At 39.0% G+C, this 23,613-nt stretch overlaps 1 protein-coding gene across 2 annotated transcripts in view; it reads right to left on the bottom strand.

Annotated features, from left to right (window-relative positions):
- Nucleotides 1-23,613, bottom strand: part of LOC114025752 (inversin-like) — a 223,771-nt gene that overhangs the window by 68,651 nt on the left and 131,507 nt on the right. For both annotated transcript variants that reach the window (XM_027839242.1, XM_027839243.1), the window contains exons 4-7: nt 22,505-22,678; nt 20,151-20,318; nt 16,692-16,872; nt 5,707-5,816 (exon numbers count right to left, since the gene is read on the bottom strand). In XM_027839242.1, coding sequence (XP_027695043.1) covers nt 5,707-5,816; nt 16,692-16,872; nt 20,151-20,318; nt 22,505-22,678 — 633 coding nt within the window. The remainder of the gene's footprint in view (nt 1-5,706; nt 5,817-16,691; nt 16,873-20,150; nt 20,319-22,504; nt 22,679-23,613) is intronic.

Below are 23,613 nucleotides of genomic sequence, written 5' to 3'. Positions count from 1 at the left end.
CATACACACACATGTATTTGACATGACCAATATATAAGTTTATTTTGCTTAACTATGCATATTTGTTACTAGAGTTTTGTTTTTCTCTCTCTTTCAGTGGGGGCAAGGGGAAGGCGAAAGGGATTTTCATTAACTGAAAATAAAATTTAATTGAAAAAATTAGAGCTGTCCCAAAGTGTAATGAACTGCTTTAGGAATGAGTTCCTTATCATTGGAGGTCACCAAATGGAGATTTAGAGGATTCCTACTTTAGAAATGAGATCCTATGCCGTGTCAGAATGAGAATAGAAGAAGCCTTATTCATCACAGGTTCTAGGTTACAGCCTGTGGTCTTTGTTTCATTTAGGCCAGAGGCCAAACATATTGGAGCACTGTGACAGAAAAACTCCAGAGTATCATCAAACCAGATTAAAATACAATTGAGAAATATGAAACACAAATACACTAGAACATGGAAAATGCTAATATGTGTTTTTTTGAGTTAATATGTGCCCCTAGATATGCATCAATTATGGAATGGCTGAACAAGTTGTAGTATATGAATTTAACGGGATACTATTGTGCTATTAAAAATGATGAGCAGGATGCTCTCAGAAAAACCTGGAAAGACTTACATGAACTGATGCAAAGTGAAGTGAGCAGAATCAGGAAAACATTGTACACAGTAACAGCAACATTGTGCAATGATCAACTGTGAATGAGTTAGCTATTCTCAGCAATACAATGATCTAAGACAACTCTGAAAGACTTATAATGAAAAATGCCATCCATCTCCAGAGAAAGAACTCATGGGAGTCTGAATGCAGATCGAAGCATACTTTTTCATATTTTTTCTCATGTTTCACAACATGACTAAAGTGGAAATACGTTTTGTATGTCTGCACATGTATAACCTACATCAAATTGCTTGCCTTCTCAATGCAGGGGTGGGGGGGAGGGAGAGGGAGAGGAGGGGAGGAGCACAAGGAGGGAGAGAATCTGGAACTCAAAATAAAAAAAATGTAAAAAATTGTTTTTTACATGTAATTGGGGAAAAATAAAACATTAAATCACTAGAGAAAATATTATGTGTCCCTATGGATCATTATGTATAGTTCAGTGTCCTCCATTCCTATTTGAGTTTGACACTACTAATTTAGACCACCTGAGTTCTGATTTTTATTCATAAATATCCAATTTGGCATTATATCTAACTGGTTGAACCACCTCAAATCCTTTTGGAAGTAGGCTTGGCATAAATCCTAAATAAATAAAGTAAATAAAATAAAAGGTAAATAAAAAAGTAGTTTCAAGTATTCAAAGTAAGTCTTGTAAAAAAAAAAAGTGTTTAAATCCTTGTTATTCCAAACTTAATCTTCCTTACTTTTTGGACTCTATTCAGTTGAACACATTTTATTAAGTTGCTACTTGGTATAATCTGTACCCTAGCAAGATTTTACTTGATAACATATTCTATAAGTGGTTATCTAACCCTTACTTGAAGATCTTGGGAGAGAGAGAGGGGAAATAGAATCCATTACCTCCTGAGGCTGCACAAATTCAACTATTGTTATTGTTCTGGTTCTGAGGAAATTTGGTGGCAGATTGTTTGGAAACTTAGTAGATCCTCTCTGCAGAATTTATAGGATAGCATGATTAAAATTTACAAAGTCTGAAAAGGCATGGAAGCCGGGGAACACTGGATTTGGAGTCAAGAAGACTCAGTACGAATCCAGCCTCCAACACTAACTAGCTGTATGACTCTGGCCAAATCACTTAACCTCCCTCAGCCTCAGATTCCTCATCTGTACAATGGGGATAATAATAATAGCACCCACCTCCCAGGGTTATTTTGAAGATAAAATGAGATAATATTCGTAAAGCACTATACAAATGATAGCTATGGTTATTTTCATTAAATTAAAAAGGATACACAGTGGGATTCCTCTCACCAGTGTTGTATACATGCTGCTTTTATAAGGAAAATAAAATCACATAAGCCACCTTTGCAATTTCACAGAATTTCAAAGTTCAAAAGCTAACTTTGATGGTTAGCTCATCATTAGCCACCAAAGATGCCACAAAACATAACATTCTATACCATAGCCACCACTAATAATGATTTTCTTTGTCATTTTCTAATGGCAAAACAGTCACATGCTTGCATACTGATGTGCACACCTTTTTATACCCTATTCCCTAGACCTAGCTTTACTGGAGAATAGCTGGAGAATACTACTCACTCAAGTGACCTGAAGATGCAAATATAGATAAGCCTCCTGAGGTCCTTTGGAATGGGGGAATGCCTTCATCTGGAAAGACTTTAAGAATTCATTGAGCCTCGAGGCGAAGAGAATGCATACCCATGGTCACTCAGGGGAAGCAACCCCAATGTGCACAGTAGTGAGTGAAAATGCTTCTTTTCTTTCCGCATCCAAGAAAGTTATTGTTAACATCTTCCTTGTTGTGGTTTGTCCTCTGTTCTCAAAGAAGACCATGACATCAGGAAAGTGATACCATGACATGCAAGTGAATGGAGAAGGCTATGGGAAGTGAAAGGGAGGGCTGTGCAAAGTCACCAGCCTCACTTTCTCCTCCTGAGCCATCTGGGTCCAGTGGCAAGATATATGTATCAGGATGACTGGAGATGGCCCTGGATGTAGTGGGAGATCTTGACCTTTTTAAGCCAAGGTGTTTAACAGGTCTCAGTTTGACTGAAGCAATGCCTCATTCAGTGATTAGGATAGGTAAGAAATGAGGCAGAGTGGCCTCTATTACCTAGTTTAAAAAAAAATCAGGGGCAGCTAGATGATGCAGTGGATAGAGTACTGGCCCTGCAGTCAGGAGGACTCGAGTTCAAATCCGGCCTCAGACATATGATACTCACTAGCTGTGTGACTGGACAAGTCACTTAACCCCAATTGCCTCACTAAAAATAAAAAAAAAATCAATCTGGGAGGGGAAGACCCTTAGGGTTTCTGGCCAAAATAGAAACAGTTGCTATTTACATTCATTCTGAGACAATCAGCCTGAGTGATTTGGCTGAAGTCATGGTCCTTAAGGGGAAAAAAAAATTAAGAGGCAGCTAGGTGGCCAAGTGGATAGAGCACTGGCCCTGGATTCAGGAGGACCTGAGTTCAAATTCAGCCTCAGACACATAACACTTACTAGCTGTGTGACTCTGGGCAAGTCACTTGACCTCATTGCCAAAACAAAAAACAAAAAACAAAAAAAAGGAAAAAAAAATCTAGCCTGTAGATCCCTAGATGTCTTGCAAAGCTTCTTATTAAAATTTACATTCCTTTCGGCAGGTAAAGGTGTGATACTCTATATGTGGACAGAGGGAAAGGAAAGGAATGGGGAGGGGAAGGGAGGGGAACAAGGAAGGAGGAAAGAAGGAAGGGAGAACATCTTCCTAGGTAAAAAGGGAAAGGAAAAGTAGGCTGCTTAACTACGAAGAGAGTTTTCTATTATTTACAAAGTTGTGAAGCCTGATAATTGAAAAACTCTTGAGTACTAGAGTTAAGAGAAAGTGGAAAGGTAAACAAAAGTGGGGAAGGGTCTTTGAGAAGTGAAAAACTGAGAGAACTAAAATGATGATGTGTAGCTTAAATTCCTTACAATGACAAACAAAAAGAATGATTACAAGAGTAAGGCAATCACCATTAGGGAAACTGTTGCTCTTTATTTAAATTTCCTGGTGTGAGTTTTAAAAACCAGAAAGCAAGTTTGCAAATGATTGAAAGGGTTTCTGTGAATCAGTTTTCTACCAAATCAAACTGTAAATATCTAATGTCAATCCTTACCTTTCCTTTGGGGAAGGGCTGAAAAGAATGTGGCTGTAATTACACACAGAAAGTATCAGGAGAAAGCTGGGTTGGATTTATTGGAAAAATGACAGCAAATACCTTTTATGTATTTTATGTGCTGGTAAGAAATATATTGTGTTTTCTTGACCACAAACGTCTAAAGATGTCTTATCTTTTCTTTAATTAATACTTAAATGCATCCTTGGCTAGATCATATTTGCTGAGTAATGATGGATGGTTATTTAGAAATACAATATTCTATCTCTTTTCATCCTCATAACCATAAAAATGGTTGACTATTTCAAAATTCTCTGACTTGATTCTAGTGGAGAGGAATAAACATAATTCTTTTTCTTCAGAGTCATATCTTCCAAGGCTTTGCAATACTGGCCTTTGGGATATGATTTTTTTTAAAAGCCCAGTTTTTGGGGGAGAGATTTTACCTAAGTGAGGGGTGAGCACAGCAAGGACATTTCTGAAGATCAAGAGCAAGGTCAAATTTTGACAAAATCAAATGCATACCACTTAGCTTCTTACAAATTGCTCATTTTTTTGTTATTTTCTGTGCCCCTCTACCCAGAGATCTCATCAGTTGGGCACATTTTACAAATGATAAAAGTTTAATTGTGGGTTGATGGGCATTTTTCAAACCAGGGGATGTAAACCCTAGATGGGTTAAAAGAGTTCAAGGGAGTCAAAGAGATTCAAGCTGTGGTGCTCAAAAAATGTGCACCATGATTAGAAAATCAAGTCTCCAGTGGGCATATTATCCCAAACAAATCTCCCCTTATTGACAGCACCTACAATACTCTGCTTAATTACTTGCTTTGTTGGGGGAAGAGAGGTGGGCTCCTTATTCTACTGACAGCATCTGCTCTGCTTAATTACAGGCTTTTGTCTCCCTCCAGGGCTGGGGCTGAATTTCCTCTTACTCTGCAGCACAGCCGGGAAGACCTTTCAAACACAAACGATTAAGGAGTCCCAGGTCAAGGGAAGGTCTGAAGGAGGGCAGCTCTGCCTGGTCTGGCACTGACAGAAAGCAGCCTACCCACCCCAAGGGGGAACAGAGAACAGGGAGAAAATGAACAGGAGGCAAAGCACAGAAACTGACTGATTTTCCATGTCCTTCTAGAGTAGACCTGCAATCATGGTGTGGCTTCATTATCTGTGTTTGCAGTTATTTTCCAGCACACATCCATGTACAGAGTTTAAGCATGGAAACACACCCAAAGCCAAAGATAAAAATTTTGGATTATTCATCATTTTGGGGTACCTGTGTTTCTCTTCCCCTCCCTTAGTATGGATAGTCATGAATTGATTCTATTTTGCTTCCTATAACTTGTCCCATTCATTTACCAAGACACTCTGACAAGTTTTTCAATTGATGTTTAAAAGTTTCTGATTTATAAAAAATAAAATAAATATATATGTATATATGATTATATATAATATATAATAAATATAAAATATAAATAAATATACTGGTTGCAGCTGACAAATTCAAAATAACAAAGATAATACTAACAAAGAAAAACTGTAAGTATAAAACATACAGTCTATGGCCTCACAAAGGAGGGTGCTGTTCTCCATGGCTCCCACAAGTTACCTGAACCATTGGTATAATAGCTTCAGCTCACCTATTTTAGGTGTAGGATGTATATTACAAGAGGTGAGAAAATTTACCTCCTTCCCTTCTCTCTGTCTGTAACATCATATATGCTATTGCATTCAGTTGAGGTGTTGATTTTTTGCTGAACTGCTACTTTCAACACCACCTTCCCTCCACTCTGGCCCCTTCTCAGTTGTCAATTCTCTGTTCCAAAGAATAGCTCTCTGGGTAGGGGAGAGGTATACATTTGGGAATAATGGTGATTTAAAAATCAAAGATGCAATAATTATTCTGAAGAATATATCTTACTGCAAAATTACTCTGGGATGCATAATGGAGTGGTGTTGCTCCTTGGCTATCAGATGGAATGGTTCCCAACTTGTTTCTTTCCAAAAGAAGATGGACAATTTGCGCATGACCTAAAAATGTAAAAAAAAAAAAAAAAAAAAAAAGACATGGCTGTCATAGCAGGCCAGTAAGATTCAATGAATACATATGTATATATTCTAACATGGTTTGTTTTAAAAAGTGATTTGTTGAAAAATCAAGATTCCCATGTACAATGTCATAGTTTTTAAAATATCTAGATGTCATAGTGTTTTTTTCTCTTTTTAATAGATTTCAAATTATCTCGATTTGGAAAAAAAGTTAAATATGCATATTGGTTCAAATGTATGCTGCACTCCCTCCCTTCACCCCCTCAAATTTGGCTTATACAAAAACTTGAGCACAGCCTGTAATTACAATCTTAGTAAGAGAAGGATAACAAAGTAACCAAGACAACAATGTGAATGAGAGGAAGAGGATAGTGATGATAAAAATGCAGAAGCCTTCTTTATTTGAATTGGAAGAGATGTGGGAAAAACTTGCATGGTAGTTTTTTTTTACAAGATCATTTTGTTTCATTTACATAATTTCCTTTCTTTTTAAAGTGAGCTCATTTTTAGGGGTACAGTTTATATTCAGACCTATATTTGAACTAGTACAGTAAATCTCTAATATTTAAGGTAGCTGTTTCAAAGAATATCATTACGAAGGGGCAAATTGAAATTCTGTACTAAAGCTAGGGTTGTTAGATGAGCCAAGAAAATGTAGCACAAGTTTAAACAGAGATGGGATTTTATATGTGGTATCAGAGTTAGAAATGGACCAGTACGGAAGGTGTCAGCTTTTGACTCCTGGCCTGAAGAATAGCTAGCCTTCAGATGGTATATGAAAGAACAGTAGAAATTTATTACTGTGGAAAAGCTATATGGAAATTTTTATAATTTATTTTCTGGTAGTCTTCCAACTGTGTTTGCAGGAATTAAAGGTTAAAGCTAAGTCTTGTTAGCTTTTTTCCTTAATATTCTGGTAAAAGGTTTAAATTCTATAAAACATCGTAGAATTTCTCATTACTCCCCTAGTTTTCCAACGTAATTAAAATGAGATACTTGGAAATGTTACATTAGAAACATGCAGGAAAATGTATTGCTTGGTAATGTTCTAAGTTGATGAAATAGATCTTATGAGAAATATAAAGTAATAGAAATAAAGTTGAGGAAAATCTCATTTTTTGTATTGCAAAAGTCTTGGATTTTAGAATAAACTTTAACTTAAATTTTAGAAGCTGTAAATATTGAGAGACAGGATGGCTTAGTAGGAAAGTCCTAGATTCAGAGTCAAGAAAGAAGGAACCCTGATGTGATATTGAGTCCTCGCTCAACTATTCAGTAGACATATGGCTGAGCCTGAGCCAGGAGAAATGGAGATAACATATTGTACTCTCTACATCAGAAGGATGTTATGATGAGAATATGAGATAATATTCTTAAAAAGCTATATAAATTTGACTTGTTATTGAGATTGAATTCATTAATACATACCATACCAGCATGGTTTCTAGTCGATTAATCTCCTATCATTCTTTACTATTTTATATTGAGAGAATCAGACTAAAAGTTGCATGGTTCTCCAAAAGTGATCCAGTCCAGTGCCTATCTGAGCACAGGTTAACAAAATGACCTATGTTTAAACACTTCACCAACACATGGAGGCCTACTTTGTTAGGCAGCTAATTCCCTTTTTGGATGGCTCTAACTGTTCTTTATATTGAGCCCCATCACTTCCTTCTTGTAACTTTCACTCCTGGGTCCTATCTCTGCCCTTTGTGGCCAAGCACAATAAATCTAAATCCATTTCTAGCTGACAACTCTAAATAATTGAAAAAAGTGATCACCTCCCTCCTATATCTTTTCTTCTCTAAGCTAAACATTCTCAGTTCCTTCAAATGATTCGTACACACCATTCTGGTCATCCTCCTTTGGACATACTCCATCTTATCAATACCTCTCCTTAACTGTGGTGGACAAAATTCTTTGGATCCAACAACAGCCAGACCCTATGCAACAAATATTTGTTAAGTGTCTATTATGTATTTAGGAGACACTGGGGATGCAAAGATTAACTAACAGGCACGTTTTAAACTACTTTCTATGTGTCTAGCCTTGTGCTTGGCAGATACCCTGCCCTCAAGAACCTTACAACAAAATAACTATCACTTCCTTTGTTCTAGACTATACTTATGTCAACAGCCTAAGTTTTTATTAGCTCCCATCTTACATTGCTAACTTCCAGGGGTCTTTAAAGTCCAAGGTCTTTTTCACATGAACTGTGTTGCAACTTACCCCACTCCCACTTCTTTCCCCTCCCTAGACCGTCTCTTGTACTTGGGAGGCTGATTTTTTAAAACTTAAATGAAGAACTTTATAGGTATCTCTATTAAATGTCATTAGCATTGGTCCATAATATTATATAGCTTCCCTATTTCATTTTGGATCTTTGCTTTGATACCTATACCAGCTTTACATCACTGACAGACTTAATATGGGTGCCCTCCATTTCTTCATCCCAATCACTGATAAAATTCAGTATAGAGAACAAGGTCAGTGGCAAAGTCCTGAAGTATTCCACATTGATAGTAATTAATGCTTTTTAGAGCTAGACACTTAAAAACAGTATAAATCTCCCCAAGTCTACTTTCATTCAGCCCACATTACTCCATTTGGTTCACAAGAATATCATGAGAGACATGTCAGTCAGATGCTGCTGATTGGTCCCCATAGTCCCTGGCAAGAGGGATGGAGCAAGGCTGTGTCTAAGATGAGTGGTAACTGATCAGGAAGAGGGCTCCACCTTCCTCTATTTGGTTCACAAGAATATTATGAGAGATGTGTCAGTCAGAGGCTCCTGATTGGTCCCCACGGTCCCTGGAAAGAGAGATGGGGCAAGGCTGTATCTAAGATGACTAGTAACTGATCAGAAAAGAGAGTCCACTTAACAGACTTTAAAAAGAGCTATAAATTTTATTCTCATTCTTCTTCTCTCTGAGCATGACTCTTGGGACTCTGTGAATGTCTTAAGCTTAGGATGTATCAAATGCCTTGTTGATTTCTGTGTAGTTTCCATCAATCCCCAAATTTAGCAGTCTAGAAGCCCTAACCAAAAGTAAGCATAAAATAGCCATTTAAATGGCTAATAGTTGGTGACTAACATTCAAAGATGTTAATATCATAGTAAAATTTCACAATAATTTCAAGGAAGGTTAAGTTTAAATTAGAATAATGGGTCACTGGCCAATAAACCCAGTATTTGTGAGTATGTACAGGGTGCTCAACTGATATAATCCCCAGGTGGACTTTTGAGCATGCGTAGATGTTTTATAATTGGCTCCAGACTTCTAGCCATATGAAGAACCTCATTGAATTGGCTTATTATTAGGAAGTGGGGGTACATTCAAAAACCAGAACCTGATTGATCTTTTGGTGTGGGTTCTCCTTGACTGGAAACATTCCCAAAAGAGATAATGCCAAGACGAGAGCCTGGCTCATCTAAAGCAGAGCTGTGTTTGAAAATAATTGCTTTGCCTCATAATTTGTTCTTTTATTTTAGATGGAAGTCTTTCATTTTAGGTGGCTGTCTAGAAGTGAAGCCCAGCTGGGGTTCTGAAGCCAGCCTATCCAGCACCAATGCTCAGAGGAGTAAGGAGTAGCCTTCTAGCCCTAGACCATTGGTAGTTGAGACAGGGACTTATCTAGCAGCCCATGCCACATTTGAATCTGGACTCAGTAGGACCAAATCTATGCAGAAACTATATTAAGTCTTAACTCACTCACTCATTGTAAGAGCCAATTGACATTAACTAATTAAATGGAGCTGGGGTGTCAATCCCTGGTAGCTAACAGTAGGGCACCCAGGAATAGTGGTTTAAGACAATAACATTAGAGGAAAGAAAACCTCCCATCCCCTCGGGGTGCCCTTAAGAACACTAAGGGGATGCAGTCTTACTTAAAAAGTTAAAGTGAGCTCATAATACTCAAGGTGCCAGGACAGCTGCCATCTTAAGTGGGCATCATAATCCTCTTTACACTAGTCATCTGCTTCATAAACACTTTCTAGCACACGATTACATAATCTGAAGATAATATAAAAGTAGACTTCAACCCAGCCCTGGAAGAATTTTCATTATTTTCAAATTTGCTGACTCTCAACTAAATAAGATTTTCTTGTCTTTTGCTTTTCAGGCTTTTCTCAGAAACCTCATGATAGCTCCACTGGATCCAGACATATTCATTACCATATTAAAACAAATTTTAGCTGAAGGTAAGTAGTGCAGTGGATAGAGTGCTTGATCTGGAGTCAGGAAGATCTCTTAGAATTTGGTCTCAGACACTCACTGTGTAAACATGGATCTCTCAGCCTCATTCTTTATCTGAAAAATGGACATAATAATCACACCAACTTCCCAGGGTTATTATGAGGATAAAATACAATAATATATTTAAAGCTCTTTGCAAACCTTAGGGAGCTATATCAATACTGTATGTTATATTTACTTACATAATTTGTTGGTTTAGAAAGTGTGTATAAAAAAGGAAGTAGATTATGGGAGTATTTGGGGTTTTGGTGTAGGTCACTCCCAGTGATCCTCTTTAAATTTGGAAATTCCTCCTCTCCCCCCCTTTCTCCAACCCTAGTACAACATAGTAGTCAGTGGCAAAGATGACTTGGAACTTAATCTGCTCCCATTTCTCCCTTTCATCAGCAATTCCTTTCTCAGGGGTAATGTCACAAACAGCAAAAAAAAAAAAAAGAAAAAAAAAGAAAAAAAAAAGGGGTAGGTGAGTAATTATTGATCTACCAGGAGTGGCAAAGATATTTCGTGATAAAAGAAAAAGCTACCCATACCCTAACAAAACAAACACAAAGATCCTCAATATTTTAAAAGGGAAAATCAGTTTTCGTTAATAGTATTCACACCATATAGACAAGGGATTTAAAGAACATCAGTAGTTGGTGTATTTCCATCCACTAGGTGGCACCATAGTGCTCAATGTGGTAGGTCTAGAGTCAGAAAAACCCAGTTCAAATTTGACCTCAGACACTTACTAATTGTGTGACAAGTTACTTAACCTCTGTCTGCCTCAGTTTCCTCAACTATAAAGTGGGATGACAATAATAGCACCTACCTTCCAGGGCTGTTGTGAGGATCAAATGAGATAATAATTATAAAGTACTTAGCACAGTACCTGGCACATAGTAGACACTTAATAAATGCTTGTTTCCTTCCCTCCGAGTATTCCAATTTAAGTGTAATGGGGTAATCAAGGGAGCCTCCCTTCAATTTGCAGGACCGGGGCACTACTCATGGAACTGAACTTGTCTCCTTGTTCCCTTTTTTTTGTGGGGGCGGGGCGTCCTATGCTCTGGACTTTTGTTAAAGGACATTCAGGATTGGTCTCCATGGTCACTAGCAAGAAGCACAGGGAGGTCTGTGTCTAAGATGACTGGCAACTGAGCAGGAAGAGGGGGCCACTCAGTAGACTTGAATTTTCACACTCACTCTTCCCTACTCAGAGCATGACTCTTGGGACTCCGCAAGCCGACGATTAGATTTCCAGTGATTGAGGGGGAAGGAGAAGGAATCTCTCCCTTCTCCTTTTCCCTAGTAGCAGCTGTGGCTGGCAAGTTCCCCAGCAGCAGCAACTCTAGAGGCTGCACGATGGTTTCTTTGGCATCTTTCTTCTTGCTATATCTTCCTCCTTCTTAACCCAATCTCCTGCCTCCTAGGAAGTCTGTCCCAAGTCAAATATCCAAGGCTGCAAGAGCTTGGATAATCTGGGGAAAATGACCTGACCAGCTGGAAGCTCTCTGGCTCTCTGCTCTCCCATGCTCATTGAGCAGGGCTCAGAAGACAAGTTATAGCAGTAAAGATACACACAACAGTTCTTAGCAAGGGAGTCTTCCTGCTCTTCTGACACTGTTTGAAAATCCTGCTTTTAGAGGTAGCATTGAGGATTTAGTTCTTTTCATATTTTAGGATAAAATTTCCCTCTAATAGAAAGTAAGCTTAAGGGCAGGGACTATTTGGGTTTTGTCTTTGTATCTCCAACACCGAGCATAGTGCCTGGTATCTAGAAAATGTTTAATAAATATGTAATATTCAATCGAGTTGAAGAAAGACTCGGGCACATCCGGTCCAGGGGAAGGATCTCTGGGCTTTGTTCAAAGTTGTACAACTGAGATCTCCTCACAAGGATAGGCCAAGGGAAGTGGGAAAAAAGAAACAGGCATCTAGTGTTATGCGCTTCTTGATTAATTCAACTTTTTGTCTACCCCAAGAAAATAAAGCACATTTTATTTCATGCAAAAATGCTTCCCAACTAAGCCTGTTCACTTTCTCATTTTATAGATCAGAAAATTGAGGTCCAGAGGGGTTAAATGGGTAGTGAGTGGCTAATGGAGGATCTGAATCCAGTTGCTTTGACTCTGTCCAGGGTGCCACATTGTGACTCTTGAGGCTTGCACAGGGTTACTTAGGTAGCAAGTGGCTAAGTGAGGATTTGAATCCAGTTCCTCTGACTCTAACCAGGGCCTCCAAGACACTCAAAGTTGCTAAGGTGCCTTTGGGGACAGGAAGGGTTAGGATTTTAAAGCCAAAGAAAACAACATAGGAGGGAGTGTTAAAAGCAATTGTTTATCTTTCCATTACACTGTAAGCTCCCTGAGGGCAGGGACTGTCTTTTTCTTTTTAGTACAGTGCCTGGCACATAGCAAGTACTTAATGTTTATTGAACTGAATCTTAATTTTTTTTCTTCCCAAAAAGGTGAGAGAAATAATCTAGGTAATTTTCCTCAGCTGCATCTCAGCTGAAGAAAAGGACATTTTAAGGCAGTGACCCATGCAGTTTGTGCCTCTCAGGATTCTCTCTTGTCCTACAAATCCTACCCAAAGTTACCAAAACTTTAGAAAAAAATATTTTCTCCTCCAAAATATACTGATGGAAAGAAAGTTTAGGGCTACCACTTGTGAGTGGTAGATCTCAGGCAAATCATTGTAGTTCTCTAGTGCCTCAGTTTCCGCATTTGTAACATGCAAAGGTTTGTATAAAATAATATCTAAGGTAATTTCCACCTCTGTGAATTTGTGGCTTTCCAAAAGTTACACATGTACTAGTATTGACAAGGGAATCTGGAACTTCATTGATCGGCATTTACAGCCTTATCTCCTCAGTTAAAGACTGAAGTATCTTTAAAGTGGGACATACTCCTGCTTTGTGAGAATCCAGAAGATTCTGCTTACAGAATTTCCATATAGTGTCTAAACAAACACTCTTCATTTGTCAGGAATGCCTGCAGATGGGGGAGGCCAAGCCTAGCCAAGGTCTTGGGAGGTTGGCTTTAGCTTAGCTTGTGATGGATGCCTTTTGAAAAGCAGAGGCTCAGATGACAAGCTTACGCTCTCTGGCAGACAAGGATGCTCTACCACTGCTGCCTGACTCTTACTCATACAGCTGTTTACAAGTTGAAAAATCTAGATAAATCGTGTGTTAGTAATCATCATTGGAAACTTCCATTGCCATCTTAGTAACAACAACAACAAAATTCAAAATTATTTCTGCTTTTATTCCATTAATGCTAGCCTCTGACCCTGGAATGAAACCGCCTCTAAAACAGCCATTCTAGAATCAACAAATGCAAGGATGTTCTTCCTGGGGATTAATAATAGCTTGTATTTATATATTTCTTTAAGCCTGGCCAAGTGCTTTACTTACATTTTCTCATTTGGCCCTCATTACAATCTTGTTTGGTAGAAGCCATAATTATCCCCGTGTCACAGATAAGGAAAATGAGGCCAAGAAGTTAAATGACTTATGCAGGTCACACAACTTCTAAATGCCTGTTTGGAGGGGTCAAACCTGGGTCTTTGAGGCTCTGATCATAACACTCCATTCACTATGTATACTGCCTCTGATTCATCAATATCTTTCGAGTTAGAAGTCTCCCACTGTAGCAAGCTACCAACAAGGCTGCCAATGTTTTATTGCCTCAATACACAGAAAGCCAAAAATCTGAAAGAAAAAAAAAACAAACCACTATCGCCACCCAGGGACCTATGCTTAACGTTAGTGCTCTATTAAGAGCTGGTATCTACCAAATTTATTATGATGGTCAGAGTCTGGTTGGGACCTATTACCCTGCCTTCCTACCACAGAGGAAAGTTTGTGATATTCTATTGAAAACTGGGTCTATTTTGTTGCTTCTATTTCCATGGAAAATCAACAAAAGATTCTGTGTTGTTCTATTTCCCCAAGAGGAAAAGCGTTTTTATCAATTATTTGGGGTTTATTTTAACATGAACTTATAGTCTTGCTTCTTGTCTACAAGGTTATGATAAAGGAAACAAACAGAATGCAAACAAAAGAAAGGGAATAAGTAAATAGTCAGAAGGTATTATCCTTGGCAACTATGCATGAGATTACATGACATAAATTGGTGGTTTCAGAACCAGTTCCCAGGAAACATGACTTGTAGGAATGAGTACAAGTTGTTCAGCAGAGGCAAAAGACCTAAAATGGATCTGAAGTCTGCATTTCCAGTGCAGAGAACTGTTACAGGTCAGGAGGCTGGCGGCACTAGAGAAACAGTCTGTTCTGATAGCATGGTTGGGTAAGAGAAACAAGATTCAAAATGATTTGGTTAAATAGTATTTGTGGGCCAAAACCAACAAGATGAAATTTAACACAGAAGAAAAGTTCAGCATTTAGGTTTGAAATAGTGAATTATATAACATAGGATGAGAGAAACTGGGAGCCATTTATATGGGAAAAAAAATGGGAGAGAAGTTCAGTTAGTCACAAGCTCAATAAGCAATGAAGTATGAGACAGCTACAGGAAAAAAAATGAAATATAGTATACTATGTAATAATTCCATTGCATTCTGTTTTGGTCAAACCACAGTTGGAATACTGCATCTCATTCTGGCATCACATTTCAAGAAGTTTCCAAAGCAAGGAAAGCGAGATGTTGAGAAATCTTGCCATCCTGTCATTAACCAGTATGGTGCACTGGTAGGAGCTTGGGGGTGGGAGGGCGCAACAGACTTTGGTTCAAGTCTGGTTCCACAACTCATTTGGTCTTGGATGGCCCCCCTCATCCTCAAGTCCTATCATTCACATACCTTCTGCCATCATCTCCTCTTCCACTCCTGCCTCTGATGATGAAGTTCCTTACCAAGGACAACCCCACTACCTGCTCAAGTGATCCCATTCCATTCTCCAACAGACTGCCCCCTCTGTCATTCCCACTCTATCACTTATTTTCAATCTCTCCCTGACCATCAGGCTCATTTTCTGCCTACAAACATGCCCATGGCCCTCACTTGAGCCTTCTATCTCCACTGACTGTTGTCCTGTGTCTCTTCTGGCCATGTCTCAGTCCTCGTTCTCCTTGACCTCTCTGCAGCTGTGCCACTGTTGATCACTCTCTCCTCCTTGATCCTCTCCTCTCTAGGTTTTTGGCATAATACTCTCTCCCAGTCCTCCTCCAATCTCTCAAAACTGTTCCTTCTCAGTCTCCTTTGCTGGATCCTTAACCAGATTACACCTTCTATCTAGAGGTGTCCCACAGGGTTCTGTCCTGGGCTCTCTTATCTTTTCCTTCTACACTAACTTGTGAACTACTTCACTTGTGGAATACCTATCAACTCCTATGGACTTAATTACCATTTCTATGCTGGTGAATCTCAAATCTACCTTTCCTGCCCCAGCCTCTTTGCTGACTTCCAATATTGCATCTCCAACTGCTTTCAGACATCTCCAACCAGGTGTCAAGTAGACAGCTTAAAACCAAACATGTCTAAAACAGAACTCATTGTCTTTCTCCCTAAACCCTCCCTTCCTTCTATAGTCTCTTTTACTGTAGAAGGTGACATCATCCTCCCAGTCTCTCATCTCAGGCTCACAACCTAGGAGTCATCCTGTATTCCTGGCTATCTCTCATATCCCATATCCAATCTGTTTTTACCAAGACCCATTAATTTTACTTTTGTAGCATTTCTCAAATCCTCCCCTTTCTCTCCTATCTGCCTCAGTTACCTGAACTGTAAAATGGGGATAGTAATAGAATCTGCCTCCCGAGGTTGTTGTGAGGATCAAATGAGATAATATTTCTAAAAGCTAAGTATGGTGCCTGGCACATAGTAGGTGCTTAATAAATGCATTTCCTTCCTTCTGTATTTTAGAAGCAATTAAGTAGTACAGCGGATAGAGCACTGGGCCTGGAAGTGAAGAAGACCAGAGTTCAAATACAATCTTAGACACTTAGTAACTGTGTAACCTTGGGCAAGTCACTTAACCTCTGTTTGCCTTAGTTTCTTCAACTGTAAAATGAGGATAGTAATAGTACCTACCTCCTGTGAGGATCAAATAAGATATTAATTGTAAAGTGTAGTGCCTAGCACATATCAGGCATTATATAAATGCTAGCTGCTATTATGTATGTATGTAAATATGTATGTGTGCATATATGTATGTATGTATGAGCAATAAATAATGATTATGACAACAATGTTCTCAAGCTCTCAGTTCAGTTAAATATAGAGATCTGGTGTTGAATTTAAAATGAGTGCGAGAAGTTATATTGTAGGGGACAAATTCCTATCATTTTACCTTAAACTGTAGTTCCACAAAACACTTTTTTCCCAACTAAGTAGGCCTTCTTTCCACAAATCTGGCTTGCATAAAATCTGAGTATAGTCTATAACTGATATTATTTTTCAATATGTACCCATATATTTTTCCCTTTCAAAGAAATCCCATTTGGGGGATCAGCCTATATCAAGGGGCAGCCTTTGAAAGAAGGACTCAGCATGAATCCATCGAAACGTTAAACATGGCAACGGGCAGGAGCTTTGCTGGGCGAGAGGTAAGAGGAAGAACAACATACACTGGTGTTTTAATTCTTATTAAACTTACCAAGTAGGGCAGCCCAGTGAAGGGGTGTCCTAAATAAGTTATCATAAGACGTGATGTTACAGCTTTCATAGGAGGTCAAAACGTCAACCACCGTCACATTGCCGTCAGCAACTGCGAAGTGAAGAGGTGTCCGCCCTTCGTAATCCTGCCAGTTCAGCAAAGATTCAGTGGGAGCAGCATCCTGTGTTTAAACAAACAGAAACTTGAGGCACACATGGAATACTGACTAAATCTTCTGAGTAGGCACTATCTTTTTTGCCTTTCTTTGTATTCCTAGTGCTTATCACAGTGCCTGGCACATAGTAGGCACTTAATGAATGTTTGTTGACTGACTATTGACTGACACATATAACTACAAATGCTTTATTGTTTGCCGCTAAAGAGCCTTCTATTATCCTTTCTTTAGTATTAGCATTAAATAATAATGATAACAGCCAACAATAACAATAACAACTAGTATTGATACAGTGTTTTAATGTTTGCAAAGCACTTTATATATGTTATCTCATTTGACTCTCACAACTCCTTGAGGTATGTGTTATTATTGCTCCCATTATGCACAGATGAGGAAACTGAGACTGGGAGAAGTTGAGGGACTTGAGTGAGTGTTAAATGGCTAGTAAGTTTCTGAGGCAGGATCTTCCTGATTCCAAGTCCCAAACTGTAGTCACTGTGCCACTCAGTTGCTTTTAAGTCTGAAGAACAGAGCTTAAGAACATACTCTCACCTCTAAAACTACTTTATCTTTTCAAAATGTAGACCTGGACCTCTGCTGCTGATGGAGTGTGTGTGCCCAGGGTGGAGCACACCCCATCTGAAGTGGCATGACTGAGGCCATCCCTTGGCAGAACTTACAAGGGGATGATTCTTATAATTAAGACGTTAGCAAAGAATAGCTGAAAGATATAACCCTTTTCTAGAAATGTCTGTCTTTTAAAAATAAAGTTTTCCTGAAGGCTTAAAAACAACGGAATTAATTCAATTCGACAAACATTTATTAATCCCTCACAAATGATATAATGTATGTAAAGTGTTTTACAAGCCTTGAAGCACCAAAAGAAAATGAAATTTGATTTAACAACAACAACAAAAAAAGAGTTAAGCTACTGTTGTGGAGATTGCAGGAGTGTAAGTATTAGATGAAATCCCTGAAAAGCAGATTTTTTAATTCAACCAACATTCATTAAGTACTTACTGGGTAGAGCACTGTGGTAAGCATTGGAGAGATATTAGACTTTTAAGTGAGGAATAGACTTTTGCATCCCCAGCTTTTGTATCTCCAACATGCACATATTGTTGCTTAATTGGTTTAGTTCCGTTCCGTTCTTCATGACCCCATTTGGGGTTTTCTTGCCAATGATACTGGAGCGGTTTGCCATTTCCTTCTCTAGCTCCTTTTACAGATGAGGAAGCTGAGGCAAACAGGGTTAAGTGACTTGCCCAGGGTCACACACCTAGGAAGTATCTGAGGCCAGATTTGAACTCAGGAAGATGAGTTTTCCTGACTTAGCCCCAGCTCTCTATCCACTGTGCCACTAGCTGTCCATCATATAGGTGCTCAATAAATGTTTATTTGTTGATTAATCCCTGCCATAATGGAATATACAATCTAGAGTCAAGTAAAGAAGCATTTATTAAGTACCTACTATGTACACATGGTAGATGGTTAATGTTGATTGATTGATTGACAGGCACTGGGCAAAGCATTGGGGATACAAAGAAAGGCCACCCCATCACTCCAAATGGTCCCTGCTATCGAGGAATTTACAGACTAATGAGGCAGACAACATGAAAATAACTGTATACAAACAAGATATAGGCAGGATAAACTGGAGGTGAACAGAAGAAGAAAGTACTAACATTAAAGAAGTATTAGGAAAGACTTCTTGCGGAAGGTAGGATTTTGGATGAGATTTATAAGAAGTCAGAGAAATTAGCAGGTGGAGAAAAAGAGGGAGAGAATTCCCAACATGGGGGACAGCCAGCCAGTCAGTGAAAATGCCTGGAGTCTGAAGACGGTGTCTTCTGTGTGAGGAACAGCAAGGAAGCCAGCATCACTGGAAGGCAGAGTCTGCACAGGGAAGGAAGATAGAAAAAAGCTGGAAAGGGAGGAAGGGGCCGGGTTAGGACACATGCACAGATAGTTATGATACAAAGTAATATAGGATCAGTATATATTGCAGCAGGAGAGGCAGTGTGGACTAGTGGATAGACAGAAAGCTGACTTTGGAATCAGGAAGCCCTGAGTTCAAGTCTCACTTCTGACACATCCTGGGGAAATCATGTTACTTCTTTCAACCTCTAGCTTGAAAGACTAAGTCACTGATCTGCACTGGGAGTGAGGAGTTTCCTCACTGACCACTCCCAGACAATGATGAAATCACAGCTCAGCTGGAGAGAAAATGAAGTGGATAAGAGAGATACAAAGAAAGTGGGTGGGAAGCATGAGCCAAGAAGGGCAAAGAGGCAGAACACTGTGCATTGGGAACATCAAACAGTTATAGATACAAAATCTCAGGCTTCCAAGGCACGACACCTTTCCAGGGGTTTCAAATAAACTACTCTAAGGAGCTGACATTTTAAAGTTTTCAAATTTTATATATATACACACACATACGTATATGTGTGTGTATGTATGCATATGTATATATCTACATACATATGTATCTATATATATGTATATGTATATCTGCACATGTGTCTTTTTCTTCTCCTGCTATTTTACCTCCCTGGAAATCCCCCTTCCTCCTGTCCTGATTGGTGGCTCTCTCCCAACCATTTTAGGAAGGACCCCAGTCTTCTTTAGGAAGGTCCTCTCCCTCTCCCTCTCTGCTCAGTATTAAAATGGGAGTATACCCCACTGAATAACTACCCACTGTACTGTATACTGTGTGAATCTCGGCTGAAGATTCCTGAATGGGGATGTGACCACATGAATAGGCCGCTTGTCATCTGGCCATGATGATTCTAGAATTTGGTATCAGATCAACTCGAGGACTAGCCATGATTCCAGAGGACTGATGACGAAGCATGTTACCCACCTCCTGACAGGGGTGATGGACTAAATATACAGAATGAGACACACTTTTTTTTGAATATGGCCAAATTTATTTGACTATACATATTTGTTATAAGAGTTTCACTTCTCTTTTTTTTTTCTTTTTTTCCCCAATGGAGGGATGATGGGGGGGGAGAAAATAGAATTTTGTTCATTAAAAGTACATTAAAAAATTTGGAACCAAATATTTCCTCCTAATAAAAAATCACCACAGTCTTCTTTATACAATAGTTCAATGCTGACCCCCATGTGCTCCTAGAGAAGCAAAGGAAAAATCTTTTTTTTCTCCACACCTAGGCTATCAAGCATCATCCCAAGAATAAAAAGGAAAATAGAGTTCAATGTCATTAACTGTGCTCTAATATCAAAAGAGAGATTTTAATAGAAAAATATATACTCACCAGGATACATCTGACAGTATGGACAGCACTAGGATCTTTGTGGTTAGCTGCCCAATGAAGTGGGATCTTTCCTTCAATATCAGGGATTCCAATATTGGAATCATGTTTTATTAGAAGCTTCACATGCTCTGGGTTATTGTAATAGGCACTCCAATGCAGAGCAGTTTGCTAGAGATGTAAAAAAAGGTATGTATAGGTATAAAGCTTATATCCATTTGTTTTTAAATGGAAAGGGCATTGGACCTTATTTCTGAATAATTACTTTAAAAGAAACAAGCAACTTGCCAACAAATTTAATACATGGTTTATGACGTTTATGAGTTATTACATAAGATCATAGATTTAGCACTAGAAGGGGCCACGCAATGGTCATACAATTCAACCCTCTCATTTGACTAGTGAGGAAACTATTTGTTCAAGACCTTAGTGGGTTACAGAAAACCCTTCTTAATAAGACTAAGCCCCCTGTTTGTGCCTTTGATCTCATCCCTTCTCCTATCCTCCCTTTCCCCCATTAAAATTTCAGTTCTCCCATTCTACTGGCTCTTTCCATTTTGCTTATAAACATGTTCAGGTCTCCACCATTAGAAAGCCTCCACTTGATCTTGCCATCCTCTGAAGCTAATGCCCTCTCTTTCCAGCCCTTGCAAAACTCCTGGAGTCATCTACATGCAATGCTTCCATTTCATTATATCCCACTCAATACTGAAATCCCTACAATCTGGCTTCTGAGTCCTCTCTGCTGAAACTGCTCTATTGAAAGGTCCCAGTGACTTTGCAGTTTCAAAAGCCAGTGGACTTTTCTCAGCTAGTGATCTGCTGGCCATTCTGAGTATCCTGTGAGCATGTGAAACTCATGTTGTCCAAACAGACCTCATCATCTTCCCCCACTTCCAAACCTCATGATTGTTGTTATGGGAACCACAGTCCTCCAGGATAGTGACCAAAGTGTCACTCTTGGCTGTCTCCTCTCCTTTATTGCCAATTCTCCTACCTAGTCTTTATCACCGAATGGGTGTTGCCACAGACAAACTGAGAAATGGGAAAGACCTTAGCTTAAAGAGGCCAAGGTCTCTTACTGCATCTGGGGCCATCTCCAATCATCCTGATCTATATTGTGCCACTGGACCCAGACGGCTCCAGAGGAGAAAGTGAGGCTGGTGACGTTGCACAGCCCTGCTTCACTTAAATCCAATTCACTTTCAAGTCATGACATCACCTTCCTGATGTCTCGGTACTGCTTGAGAACAAAGGACAAAGAACAACAACAATCTCCAATCAATTGCCAAGTTCTGTTGATTTTATCTGCATAGGATTGCTTAATTCTGTCTCCCCTCTACCCACACACAGGTCCTCACCTCCTCTCACCTGGAATATTGTAATAGTTTATCAATTTGTCTACTTGCGTGTAGTCTGTCTGTACTCTAACCCATCCTCTACACAACTGTTCAAATAATCTTCCCAAGGTATAGGTCTCACTATCCCACTCACATGCTTTAAAAAAAAAAAAAACCAAACCTTTAGTGGCTTCCTTTTCCTCTAGGACACAATGCAAAATTTTCAGTTTGGATGTTAAGGCCTGGCACAGTGCAGTTCCAATCTATCTTTCCAGCTTTGTTTTAAATTATCCCATTTCACAATTATGTTTCAGCCAAACTGGACTACTAGCTGCGCTTCATAAATGACAGACATTATTACGTCTATCACTTCTATGTATTTGCATAAAGTGAACTAGAAGACACTCCCTCCTCTTCCAAGGCTCAGCTTTGTCAGAGGTAAGATATATGTTCCAGGTATGGCTTGATTTCAAAGCTAAGCATCTATCTTTCATGACACACTGCTTCCCTTTAAGAATATTACATATGTGTATATATATATATATATATATACATGTTTATTTTGGGGGGGCTGGCAATGGGGTTAAGTGACTTGCCCAGGGTCACACAGCTAGTTAAGTGTCAAGTGTCTGAGGCCGGATTTGAACTCAGGTCTTCCTGACTCCAGGGCTGGTGCTCTATCCACTGAGCCACCTAGCTGCCCCAAGAATATTATATTTCAATCTTCTAGTAAAAATCACCCTGAATAACGTGGTATAGCATATAGAGTACTGAACTTTGAGTCAGAGAGTTCTGGGTTCAAATTCCACCTTAGACACATACGACCCTAGACAAGTCACTGAGTTTTCTTAATCTATAAAATGAGGATAACAATAGCACAGAATTGTGAGAATCAAATGAGATATTTACAAAGTTATTTGCAAACCTTAACGTGCTATATCAATATGAACTATTACTACCTTAGTAGTAGTTTTTATTTATAAGGTAAATATATATTTATAAAGTAATTATTATTACCTTATTTTTGTCCTGTGTATCCACTTCTCCTGGTGCCATAAACTTTAACAGAAGGGCCAAACATTTAGGACTTTTATGTCGGGTTGTTAAATGCAGTGGAGTCATTTCTTCTAAGTCCTTTTGCATCCAGTTTGCTCTACGAGTGAGTAAGAGTTTCATGAAACGATAATTTCCCTAGGAGAAAAAAATTGACGAGAGTCACATTTGTAGATATACATTTGTAGACACAGCTACTACATAATACAATCCTATAGATTTTAGGGACACAGGGACGAAAGAGGGCCTCCCTAAATAACTCCAGAACCATGGCAAAGTACCATTTGGAATGGTACCCACTTACAGGCCGGCTAATATAATGTACTTCAGCTAAACTTTCGGGACATATTTGTTAACTGATGATCACTTCCTAAGTGTAGTTAGTTTTGTTTTATATAGGGAAATCAAAATCTCAGTGGCGAGAGAACTAGAATAGGAATAAGGAAAAAGTCTTGTATTTTTTATCTCTTATTCCAGGGGGACCTTATCAGTAAGGGATGCGTAGGCACAATTCAAACAATCTCTGCCCTGTCAAAGGACAAAAGAAGGGAGTCTTCTATTGGATGCATCCTTATTCTTCCATAAACACAGGGTAAGAAGAAAGAAATGTTTGCTTGAGGGCCCAAGATTTAAGCTTAATGGTACTGGATCCAGTTGCTTGGTTTGCTAAAAACAAACAAAACAAAACTTTCACAATCTTATTATAGTGACTTCTGAATTTGGATATCACTGGATAAAAAAAAATTCTAAGATATTCTCTATAAAAGCAAATGTTCACTAATTGATTCGCTCTGCTGGGAACAGGGGATAAAAAGACATAGACCATGCCGTCCAAGAACACACAACCTACTGGGTGAGACAAGGCATGAGTACAAATCTGGGGAAATTTCTGGGAGAAATTCAAGGAAGGAGAGAGTTCTCTTAGCATGAGAGAGAGGGACAAAGTAAAGAAGGCTTCATGAAGGAAGTACCAGCTAAGTTGGGTCTAGAAGGAAGAGAGAGACTTTAGTAGACAGAGATGAGCATGAGGGAGTCTACTACAGGTAATGGAGAGAGAATGAAGAAAAACATGG

The sequence above is a fragment of the Vombatus ursinus genome, unplaced genomic scaffold (assembly GCF_900497805.2).
Source record: "Vombatus ursinus unplaced genomic scaffold, bare-nosed wombat genome assembly UNPS02014832.1, whole genome shotgun sequence".
Classification (NCBI taxonomy): Eukaryota; Metazoa; Chordata; class Mammalia; order Diprotodontia; family Vombatidae; genus Vombatus; species Vombatus ursinus.
Note: the sequence above shows the minus strand (reverse complement) of the source record. Positions and strands in the feature narration are given on the sequence as shown.